Source organism: Enhydra lutris, unplaced genomic scaffold (assembly GCF_002288905.1).
Source record: "Enhydra lutris kenyoni isolate GAN:26980312 unplaced genomic scaffold, ASM228890v2 scaffoldscaffold1, whole genome shotgun sequence".
NCBI classification, from domain to species: domain Eukaryota; kingdom Metazoa; phylum Chordata; class Mammalia; order Carnivora; family Mustelidae; genus Enhydra; species Enhydra lutris.
This window is the reverse complement of record NW_019154085.1, coordinates 88,023,249-88,035,858: the sequence shown is the minus strand read 5'-3', so window position 1 is coordinate 88,035,858 and position 12,610 is coordinate 88,023,249. Positions and strand designations below refer to the sequence as shown.

Here is a 12,610-nt window from a genome sequence, read left to right as displayed (position 1 = left end):
AAGAGGAGGAGATACTGAAAGGAATTCCAGAAAATAAAGATGATGCCCCACCAAAATAGTTTCATAGCTGTTTTGCCCAGAAACCATCCTTAAAAAATCTTTTCCTGAGATTGGTGTCAAGAAAAAGCTGAGGAGCAGAGCAAGGCTTTTTCCCCAACGAACTCGCATGAACACATTTTTAGGCAGTTTCAGTCAGTGTGTATATCATTTTGTATTTGTTTCATTTGTTGTTACTTTAATCAGTTTGCAAATCATTTTTGTGCTCGAGTTTAAATTCATATAAACATTAGTTTTTACTGCATTTCACTATAATTTCAATCAGTTTGCATACAATTATGCATTCTTTCAGATTTTTTCATTTAAAGCTATATACATTTTACTATTTTTTTTTTTTAACATCAGGGGCAGAATTGGGTCGATTTTACTGCTCAGTGTTTGGCTTTGTATTATCATCATTCTGGGTGAGACCCTTAGCTGGTTTTATTTTATCCACAGTCTCCAGTCCTCACTTTAGTGCCCTGTAGACTGTTAACGTTCATCAAATTCACTCTCCATATGCTGATGTGGTTATACGTGTGGCATTCTAGCAAATAGTGTGTAGTTGTTGAGTATGTGAATGTGTCCTAAATTCCAGATGCCTTTTTGTGTTATAAACTTCACTCTGTTTCTTATTACTTTTATTTAGTGTTAGTGTTTGGACATGGGTCAGTATCTATATATTTAAAATGAGTTCACTTCTTCCAACTGGGCCCATTTTGCCATTGGGTACATATACCAAATTTTACCTAATCTCTGAGCAGTGGACCCCTATTTGTCCCTAACTCTTTCCATTTCCCCCAAACAACATTGTGATAAGCCACACATACATCTCTCCTTACACAGCCATTAGGTATTGTCTCTGGGACATATATCCAGGAGTGAAGGATTGCTCGGTGGTAAGATACACATTTATAAATCCACTGAGTCCTGCAGCCAAACTTCCTCCTGAATGAGCGAGCACACGAGTTCACACTCCTGCAAAGCAGAAGGGAGCTTGTCCTGCCATCATCTCATCACATAGCATTATATAACTCTCAGTTTTGCAAGTCGATGGTTGCATTTATTTTTATTCCTCTCATTGACATTTCAGCGGAGCATGACTTCAGCCACTTAGAGTTGGTCAGGTTTTGCATTCTGAGAATCGCCTAGGTGTCAACTTCGACGATTTTCTATTAATCTTCTCACTTTATTTTTGAAAGAACTCCTAATGTCATAGAGGTAGTAATACCTCATCAACTTTGGACTTTGTAAATATCTTTTTCAAGTATCTCATTGTCTATTTACCTTGCTGATGAAAGTCCTCAGTGACCAAAAACCTTTAACTTTGGTCCATATTGTTCCGTAATTTTACTCTTTATTTATTATTTTTTTTATTATTTTTTTTTAATAAACACTTAATGCTGTAGCTATGGTCACCATGTTTAATAACATGTAATATCCCACTGGCTGGATGACACTAATATACCAAATCATTGCTACACTCCTCTTTTGTTTGAATTTTAAGTTGATTCCAGTCTTATACTAAATATATTTATGTTAAATATATTTATACTAAAATAGTTATAACAGTAGCAAAACTCCTATTGTTTGTCAATGTTTCTTTTATTTTTTGAAGATAAATGCTAAGCCTGGAATACTTGATTAAATCACATAAGCATTTTTAAATGTTATGTATTGCCATATTGCTTGTCCAAAGAGTTGGTATGTTTTTGTAGCTAGTAACAAAAGGGTCAGTTTAATCATAACCTTGAAAAATTGTGTCTTTTTTATTCTCTAGAAAATTTAGAAAATATTAAATAGTATACCATAGTTGTTATATTTTGCATTTCTAATATAAATGTCTTTTGATTGCCTTTTGCCCACTTATCAAGGTACTTTATATCTGTTATACATTTTAATGAGTTAATAAGCACTATTACTAAATGCTTATTCTGTCAAGTACTTAGTTAAATGCTTCACCGGTAATACTGAAATGATACTCTAAGGTAGGCTATATTATTATTTCACTTTCAATTTTACAAATGAAGAAAATTGATCGCTGGTATTAACCTCTTTTCTCCCAAACCTTATTGTATGTATACTTAGTATCCGATTTTAGCCCAGTGCTCTGTTTGCAGTAAGTTAGTTTTTCCTCTCTTGCTAAAAGATTCTTAGGGCCAGGACACAAAAACTGCCCTGTTATTTCATACCATTTACAGTACCAAGGGCTTCAATTATCACTTAGAAAACATTATTTTATGACTCTCTATAAAGTTTTCTATTCAAAAATCCACGAAAGCTTATCCCCACCATGCATTGTGTTTTTATTTTCCTTCCTTCCTTCCCCCCCTTTTCCTTTTTGTTTAGCCTTCCTCATTTATATATTTTTCTTTCTCTCTGAGAAGAGTTGGACCTCTCTCTCTCTGAATATGAACAAGAGTAGGTAGAAGGGAGGAGAACTCATGTGCTATATCTTACATAAAGGGCCATAAGTTTAGCTTTGTCTTGAAATGGCGTTCTATAAATTACCACGTGATACACAGACGAGATTGGAAGTTGAATACATTCAGCACTCACCTTTAATTTTTCTAATTATTAACATTGAAAATACGTTTTACTTTTCTATGTTTTAGTTTAGGAATTCCTTCATTTTGGGACTTCCATCTCCAAAAGGAGGCAGCCCAGGCCCCTCCGAAGCTCTGTGAGACCCCAGTGAGAAGCTATTTTCAGGACTTTCATTTACAAAAGGCACCTGATGGCATGGACACTATGTCTCCATCCACACCTGTTGCTTTCACTTCATGCCTGTCCCTTTATCATCTCACTGGTGGCTATGCACATCTGATCACATCTAGCTATCCCTCTGCTCTACTCTTTGGGGGCATGGCAAGTACTTGGGGGTGAAAAGATGAGCAGAAAAGGAGTACAGGAAGAAAAGGAGTGAGGGTAGTAGAGTGTTTATGTCTACTAGCGCCCATTTTCACCCCAGAGCCTGGAACTATGAGACTCTTGTTTTTCTTTTCTGAATTTCATCCGTCCTTTCTTCCTTCCTTCCTTCCTCCCTTTCTTTTTTGAACAGCTGTTTCTCAGAAGAGACTTCTGTTAGAACATGATGCCAAAGTACCCTGCTAATGTGAACTTATTTTTTTCTTTAGCACTTTCTGCTCAGGAACCCAATATATTCTCCCAGGCTGAATTGTCTTTCTCTCCTTTTTTGCTCGGTAGTGAGGACTGGAGGGAAGATTTGGATAGTACAGAATACAGAAGCTATGTTGTAGAAGTTTGCTTTAGTCTTAGGATTTCCAACATATGCTCTGTTATAATTCCCAACATCTAATAGCTCTTCGGATGTACCAAGATTTTACATTTCTTGCAATACTGAGAGAGATGTGTATATTTATACTTCAGGGTCTCTTCGGCCCACTTTTAGCAGTAGTAATTTACAAGAGACTCAGAGTATGAGAGAGAAGAAATAATTTCCTAACCCACCAGTTTGAGAATGAGTCAGAACACTTAACAGTGACCAAAGGATTTTATGCACAATCAGTCAGGATTTACTAGAGTAAATCACTTTCACTCCCACTGCTGTGGGAATCATGTCAAGTCCAGTGTGATCAAGTCCGATAACAAAGGCAGGTGGCCCAAGACAGTCTGAAATTTATGAAGTTGTCTCATCTGTATTTTCCTCTGACTTTTGGTTGGCCACCCGTCATTACCTAAAGGAAGCATAGGAGAGGTGGGTGTAGTATATAAAACAAGTGAATGTGTGAAACCTGAGCTCAAGCTAACAAATGCTTATAATGGTAACGAATATTTTAAGAACTGTTTTCCATCAAGAGGTCTTCAGAGAAGCAGTTACAAAGTTGCTGTTATTATGTGCTGCCACCTGGTGTCCATTTTGTAGAATGCAAAGAGTTTTCTGCCTGGCTGATGGCTGTGTTTTTTTGGGTTTGGGGGGATTTCCCCAATTCCCACCTCCCACCTCCCACCTCCCACCTCCACAACTGAGGATTTGTTTTAGGAAAGTTTTGTGAAGTGTCTCATTTGAATAAAATGTCCCACCAATTGCATACATATAAATAGTTGTCATTCAAATTTAGTTCTTCCCCCTCTAATTGCAGTAAGCACCTTTTCCCACCTTCAGTGTGACTTGTTTTTGTTTTTTGTCAAAAGAAAAATAAGATAAATACTTGCATTTCTTGAGTGGAACTCTGTTCCCCGCATTAAATCACTGGTATCAATATCAATCCCTCACCTGACTGCTATCAATTTGTAGGGAGACTGTCTACCTATTCTTAACACCTCTGACTTACTGAGGTTGAATATTTCCTGACCTATGTGTCTTCCTTAGCCCTAAATCTATCCAATAGTTTGTGTTTTTTTTCCCTCTGTGTGGAAAAATAGAAAAAAAAATGTCAATACAGTTTTGACGATGAGTTGGTGAAAGATTCATTCATTGGCTCCCATCAATGGATAAATTCACCTGCTCGCCATCGTGGGAAGGTAGGGATGGGTCTGCAACATTCCAAGCCAGGCTAAGAAGTGGCCCAGCTCCAAGAAGAAAGACATTTAAGTGCTTGTTTGACAAAAGTTCTTTATCTTCCTTTCTCAGAGCCTATGATGAGGCTCTGTGTAGACATGCCCAAAATGACTCAGGGAGAGCTGCATGACCCCTGCTCTGAAGACAATGGATACACGGGCGTGAATGTGGTCTTCAGGGTCCAGGAGATTTGTCTTGACTCCCATATTTGTGAGTTCTATGCCCTTGGGTAGGATGTAGACTCACTAAGTTTCAGTTTGCTTGTCTGTAATATGAGGTCTCAAACCCACCTCCCAGTGCCATGTGCTTCCATGCTTCTTGCCTGTGTCCCCGTGGGTTAAAGGGAAATTCAGTGAGGTCTTCTTATTTGACTTTATATATTTAGTCCTTGGAATTTTGATTGTTCTGTGGTAGATGTTCAATAGCTACTGGTGACTGACTTTGCGTTTCAATTACTTAACAAGGCCAAAATACCAGGTGTAATTGCCAGCACAGAGTGGGGACCAAGGCATGCACAATAGCTCCTCTCACTGACACACATCTGAGAGGTCAGAAAGACCTCAGGAAGAAGTTCAGGTTTTTCCAGCTGAATTATAAATTAGAAGAAAATACACTAAACCAGAAGCAATAGATAGTTGTTGTTTTGTTTTGTTTTGTTTTTTAATGCTAGGAATGACATATTAAACCCCTAGGGAACTGAGGAAGAGAGAAGAGAAATACAGGAGATTCGTGCTTTTGTAGTGCTTGTTACTGAGTAGCAAACACAGAGCAGGAAAAATCTAGAGATGTGATATGAAATTTGAGAGTCCATATATTCTTTTGCTCAAAAACCTTTAATAAGCACCTACTAAATGTCAGACACTGTTCTCAGAAGTGGAAAAGCTCAAAGAGGTTTGCAATGATGTCCATATCTTTGAAGGAAATAGGGGAGTAAGACTTTCTCTCCTTTCTGAAAACCACTTTATCCTTGAAGGGTATATTTTAGAAGTCTTATCAGAAACTGTGAGACCCACCTATTCTGGCTAAGCCCTTAAAGTTTGCAGGAGTAACTCACTTCCTAAGTTGTCTCTCAATATACCGGACAGCAGTCACCTATAAGGATTCAGTTGCAGAGAGAAAGTGTTAAAGGTTTGAGTCAGGGCAAAACCTTGCCAATTGACCCTTTTCACAGCTCTCTCCAGAGCTGACAATGTCATCCAAGAGGCTCCTGAGTTACGGTAACAAGGTGACCAAGCTCTTCCACTGATATCTTGAGAACTAGAGGCAGCACAAACCAAACCCAGCGGATGCAGAATGAACAAGACAGATATTATGATGCAAGTGGTCAAATGCCCAGAGTACATCATTCCCAGAGTCAGGTTCTGATGTAAGTCATAGGTTAAAAGTTGTTCCCATTAGTGAATTCTCAGCCACTCTTAGACGATAAGCTTTTGACTCCCTTCCTTGTTGTATGATCTTCACTGACTGCAGATGAGTTGGCTCATCACGGACCAGAATAATTCCCCAACAGAAAAGACACCGAGGTAGCATCATTAGGAGCACCCCCTGCTTCCAGCTTCTTCTGAGGAGTTGAATGGTGCTTTGCGTGACTCCTTTAAATCAGTGCAACTTCTAAGGGAAGTGGAGAGTTTGGAAGTGGTGAGCCTTTGCTCTGTCCTTCCAATTAACATCAGGTAAAGTAGTTTATATGGAAACCTACACAGCTTCTACCTTGTCACAGACTATACACACTGGCTTTTATAATGTGAGCATTTCAACTAAAACCATGGTGAAATCTGACATTGACAATCTCCTGAACCAATATAGTAATGCTTAATTCTTAAAAAAAGACAGCATAAATTAGTGACCAGATTATAGGTTTCAGAGTTAGAGAAACTGGGTTTGACTCTAAATCTGACTGGCCTGAAGTAAGTTACCTAAACTCTGGGAACCTCATTTTCCATATTAGTAAATGGACATATTAGTATCTTCATTATCTTTCTTGTGGACCTAAAGTTCTCCTTCTTTAAAGAAAATAATAATTTATCTTCTAAATAAATATAAAAAATATAAAAATAATAAATATATATTTATCAAATATATATAATATATAATATGTAATAAATATAAAAGAATAAAATAAATATAAATAAAATTAAAATTAAATTATTTATTTATTTATTTATTTGAGAGAGAGAGAGAGAGAGCAAGCACATGAGCGGGGGGAGAGAGGGAGAAGCAGAGGGAGAGAAAGAGGGTCAGAATCTCTGCTGAGCAGGGAGCCTGATGCAGGGCTCCATCCCAGGACCCTGGGATCATGACCTGGGCAGAAGGCAGCCACTTAACCAACTGAGCCACCAGGCACCCTGGACCTAAACTTCTACTAGACAATTAAACTTTAGTAGGTACTCAAAATAATTTATGTTAATCTTTATTTTTGAAAGGAATGGAAAGAACTGAAATGAAATTAGGACATCTAAAAAGTTGATAGCAGTATTTCTTCCTTTTGAAATAAAATTGTTTTAAGCAAATTGGAAAATCTTCACTTTTATTCTAACACCATAGAGACGTTGTAATTTATAAATTCAAAATGAAATAGCACTGCAGGTAGATAGAGTGTCAGAGCGATTCATGTTACTAAGGTTCAGAGACCTGCAGGTCTTCCCCTCTTTGACTTGTTCATCACATTCACCTACGAGGGAGTATTTCATAGCAGTTCAAAGTTCTAACAAAGAACCGTGAGATAATTGAATTTCATGCAACTTCATTTCTAACCAGTTCCATTTCCAAGTTTAGGGAAGGGAAGAGTAATGCCAATACGTTCTGTAAACGATCAACATCTGAAACAGATTCAAATCAGAGCCATTTATCCAGGGCTTGCTATAGACTAGAAGCAAATAAGGTATAGTATCTCCCTGCCAGGAGATGAAAAATATAGTGGGAAATATAACAGGCAGGTTAAATATGGGTTCCATCAGTCCGAGGGTGTTCCATATTCCCTGATCACATACTGTCAAAACAAGGGGTGTAGACCAGCAGTCCTTCCAATGTTTTTCTTTTCTCTATTTGCTGTCAGCTAATATTATGACCTGCATAGAGACAAGGCTATGGTTGCTCTGATTCATTTTGCTGCTCCTGGTGCCTAAAAGTGGGCTCTAGGCGAAAAGAGGGGAAAGGTCTATGTGGCTTTCTGTGTTGTTGTTTTTCCACCTTTTTCATTGTTTGATAGAAAAAATGACTCTTCATTAGAAGACAATTGGGTCCAAGAACATAATGTTCATATTTGTATGTTGGAATATACATATTGTTTGTTTTGTTTCTATTTATCATGTCAGTTTTGTTTTTTTTTTTTTTTAACACAGTGGCTCATGGTTAAGAAACTTCAGGCATGTAAGAGCAATCTAATCTTGTTGTAAATATTAACTTTACTGAATCAAAACTGTCCTTTCAACCAAACCCCAAAATTCTAAGAAGCAAGTGGAAATAACTACACAGAGATCTTCAATGGTCATTTTAAACATATTTTTGTGTAAGTTTTTAGTGACCTGAATAAAGTCTTTCTGTAAACTTCTTTTTCTACTACTTTTATAAGATGAATTATCCAGTTATTTTGGACTGTTAAACCAAAGCCAACTGCAGCAGTTTGATATAATGGATAGAAACTTGAGTATATTAATCTCTTTAATGTTTTGCGACTTACAAAAGGGCATTCTTTTTTTTTTTTTTTAAGATTTATTTTTTTATTTATTTGACAGAGAGACAGCAAGAGAGGGAATACACACAGAGGGAGTGGTAGAGGGAGAAATGGACTTCCCGCTGAGCAGGGAGCCTCATGTAGGACTGGATCCCAGGACCTGGGATCATGACCTGAGCCAAAGGCAGAGGCTTAATTATTGAGCCACCCTGGTGCCCCCACACAAATATACATGTATAATTGCTTAAGTAATACATGTTCAATGCAGGAAACTTGATAAACACCAAGAAATAGAAAGGAAAATCAAAAGCTGTGATTTTTTTTATCACCTGATTTAACTATTGTTACACCCAGCTCTTTTTCCCCATGCCTAGAGTTCAGTCATTGACTCAGTGAATATGTATGGTGTGCCTCCTCTGTGCTAGGCACTCGGGAGTACTTCTGTAAGCCTGAAATGCTTTTTGTCATTTTGAGGACTGTTTTTAGATAGGGAGAGAGATAGAGGTGATATATACAAAAATTACTTCTTAGACAAATGAACAGGATGAACTATATATTGTATTATGTAGATGAACTACATATTGTATTATGGTCTTTATTAAAATCTTCCCATATCAATATTCTTTTATAATATAGGGCTTATTACTTCATTATAGGAATTTATTACATGCAATTTATACAATGACTCTTTTAAGATATATTTTAGGTGCACAATTAAGAAATAATGGTGCATTTCATTCTTGTGCCCACAGCCTTAACAACTTGTGAGATGACTATTTTAGGATAAACTTAAATTCCTAGGAATGGACTTGTTTAGTCAAAAGACAAGCACACTTTAAAAGATTTTTTTTTTTAAAGCATATTGCCAAATTCACTTCAGAAAGAAGTGTTCGTGTACTCTCCCACCAAAATTGTATGGGAGAATCCATTTCTACACCCTTTCAGTAACCCTTGGTATTATTTCTGCTAATTCCTGCCAATTACATTGGCAAAGAGGGAAAAATCATTTCACTGTTTTTATTTGCATTTCTTTGATTTCTAGTGAGGTTCAACATTTAAAAAAATATTGGGGGGCTACCTAGGTGGCTCAGTTGTTTAAGTGCCAACTGTTGATTTTGGCTCAGGTCGTGATCTCAGGGTCCTAAGATCCAGCCCCAAGTAGGGGTCCTCACTGGCCATGCAGCCTGCTCACAATTCTCTCTCCCTCTCCTTTTGCTCTTTCTCTAAAAAAAAGAAAAAAAATATATTTATATATATATATATTTATATATATATATATAAATATATATATATGTATATTTATATATATATGTATAAATATATATATATATATTTTTTTAACTAGGCAATGACACATTAGCTGTTTAGTTTTTCAGATTCTGAAATATACTGGAACAATGAAAAGAAGTAACAATGAAGGGAGGGATTCTGATTTCTGTTTTTACTTTGCTATTTTTGGCTTTCCGTGGAAACAGACTCTGAAGTCAGGGACATGGATACACAAAAATTGGAGTTTTAGAACTTGAAAAAGGGTTTGTGAGGATCTCCAAATGAGAAATGTTTACTATAAATGCCATGATTTTTAAAAATTACAGAAAGTCTTTATCGTTACCCAAATTCCATACCACCTATAGATTTTAATAAAGAAAAGACTTTAATGAAGATTAGTTAAAAATACAGTCTCTACTCATTCCATATGTTGCTGATACAATATCTATGAATGATTTCTTCAAGTGATAACGCTTTTTGTTTTGTTTTGTTTCTTTTTTTTTTTTCCTAAGGAAAAACTGGTCTACTTCCTGGATTGTTCTTTCTAGCCGGAAACTTGAATTTTACAAAGAATCTAAGCAGCAGGCTCTGTCTAACACGGTAGGTAGTTCTGTTTCTACTCTTATCTTCACAGAACTATTATTGAATTAAAAGTTTGGTTTCATCAGAAATCACACTAAAGCCTCCAAGCTACCAACGACTGAAAGCAGATGGAGGAAATGACTCAATAAACTTCTAATCAGATGAAGGGAAAATAGAACTTAGTGTCTGTTTTATTAAGTGGTGCATTTGGAGAATAATCACAGAATGAGACGAATGGTGAGCAGCTATCTAGTAATGTGAAGGTAACACTTTAAATTAAGGTGCCATTTATAAATGCTTTATTCTTATTTATGAAATGATCGCTAAATGCAGCTACTTGCTCAAATAATGTATTATAAAGTATGTTATAAAATGCATTAGTAATAAATGCTTAACGAATGAGACTATGGGAAGCTGTTTTAAAGAATATTATAAGACGTAAATCCTATTAAATCATGTACGTGCATCTTTAATACATGAATTTAAGTTGTTATCTAGCATGCTATAAAGTGCTTCATACATTAATAAATAATAATAAACTGTTTATAAATGGCACCTTAATATAGGGTGTTACCAATGAGGAAACACTCTAAGTTAACCAAGTGATTTTTTATCTTAGTCTAACTGCGACATTCACTATAACCAGCTAACCTTTCTGAATATTTCTGACTCCGTCTAATGGAGCTAATACAATTTCTGTATCCTGTAGTTATTACGTAAAGTGAAATTTGTAGGGTTTCTCTGTCGTACCTGGAGGAGGGCCTCACGTAAGCCCACAGAGATTTGACAGTGACAGAAAGTAAGAGCCATTCCGAGCTAGTTACTGGGGCACCTCAAGCTCAAAACTTTGCTGCTCAGGCCCCAGAGCTGCCAGGCCATGAAGGAGACAGTGGGCAGGCAGCATGTCTGACAGCCTCCTGATTAGGAAGGACGCCGGCAGGAACCAACCTGCCATACCCCATAGGCCTGATGGGCGGCAGGGAAAGGGGTCGCCTGGCAGGAGTTAACCACAATGAACTAATTTGTATTTGGCAGGTAATAAAACGACGGAAAGTTCTTTGCTTTCCAGCCACTAGTCCTGTTTGCTATGTAATCCTCTTTAAATAGGAAATAGAAAATCATTTGCTAGGAGATGTTTGTTTGTTTGTTTTTAAATAGAAGAACAAAAGGTAGCGTTTGGCTTGTTCCTGATAATTGTAATAGTCTTTATCCCCAAGTGGCTTGCTGATTTTGGAGTCTCGTGCTGTCCAATCTGTAAACTAATTATAAATAAATTAAAAATACACCTCAATCCTTTGTATTTTTAATTTAAACTGCCTCAGAAATTTGTTCTAGCCTTTTGTTTTGTTTTTATTTGGGGGCTACAGTAAGGTTGGTAAAATCTTTTTAAGAACAATAAAGTACCTACCCCTAAGGGCGGCACAAAACAACCCCCATCCACTCAGGGGTCCTTTGTCTTCCCTTTGAATGAGTTCTAAAAGGGGAGTCAGGAAGGGGAGGAAAAGTCACTTGCCTGGCCAGTTTGGCTGCTGAGAAGATGATCTTCCTCCTGCTGGGTGAGAAGAAGAATTCCACTGGAGCAGCGTTTATGTGAATGTTCTGGGAGAATGGGAGAGATTAGATTCCAAATTAAAGCATTTGCTTTATTTTTATTTTATTATTTTAATCTCCTCGTCCCAGGACCAGGAGATATAATTATCAGCTGTTTAATTTTATACAGGTAAGAGAAAGCTCTTTCCTAGATCATAGGCAAACGTTTCAAGTCAGCCCACTAATTGCTTGCCTCCAGTTCAACCTTCAGAGTTGTAAATTGACAATAGATTTTACTTTTAGAAGAAATTCGTTAATGTTTTTTGTCAGTCCCTATTTATTACTTCTGGCCCCGTTTTCAATGCTCTTATGGTTTCTCCCAGGCACTCATCTTCAAAGTGAATTCAGGGCAGGAACTAACTGTGTTTTGTGGTAATGGGGAAGAGAATTACAGATTCATGTTTGTACTGCATGAATTGTCATGCTCGTCAACGTCTTGGATACATTTCTAACCAAGTATTAAAGGCCTAGTGGGGTAGCCCACATTTACCAATTCCAGCCTCCGAGAAACGATACGATGATTGCCAGGCCTTGATTAAAGATGCTGTGGTTTTATTTTGAAAGAGATTTATGCTCAAGTTTCTAAGAATTTCCCTTGCACCCCCTTACACATGTCTTGGTATTGTTCATTGTGCTTCTGGGAAGAAGTCTGTCCTTTCCTCCAAGGGGTCAGTAGAAACTGAGTAGCACAGAATGTGGTTTAAAGAGTAAATGGCATTTTAATCTTTATAGGAGTGATCTTTGAATGTTAATGCGGTGGTAGGACAAAGCAGCAAAGTAGCTAGGAGCAGGGCTTTGAAGTTCAACCACAGGGGACTTCCTTCCAGTTTTGCTGCTTAGGACCTGACAAAGTCATTCAACTTCTTTGAGCTTCAGAATCCTCATCTGTAAAATGGGGATACTGATATCTGCCAAGAGAATCAATAGAGAATGAAATT

At 37.1% G+C, this 12,610-nt stretch overlaps 1 protein-coding gene across 1 annotated transcript in view; it reads left to right on the top strand.

The window, feature by feature from the left end:
• Positions 1–12,610, top strand: part of LOC111143410 (Rho GTPase activating protein 15) — a 607,442-nt gene that overhangs the window by 92,188 nt on the left and 502,644 nt on the right. The window contains exon 5 of the mRNA XM_022497494.1: positions 10,013–10,100. Within this exon, the coding sequence (XP_022353202.1) occupies positions 10,013–10,100 (88 nt within the window). The remainder of the gene's footprint in view (positions 1–10,012; positions 10,101–12,610) is intronic.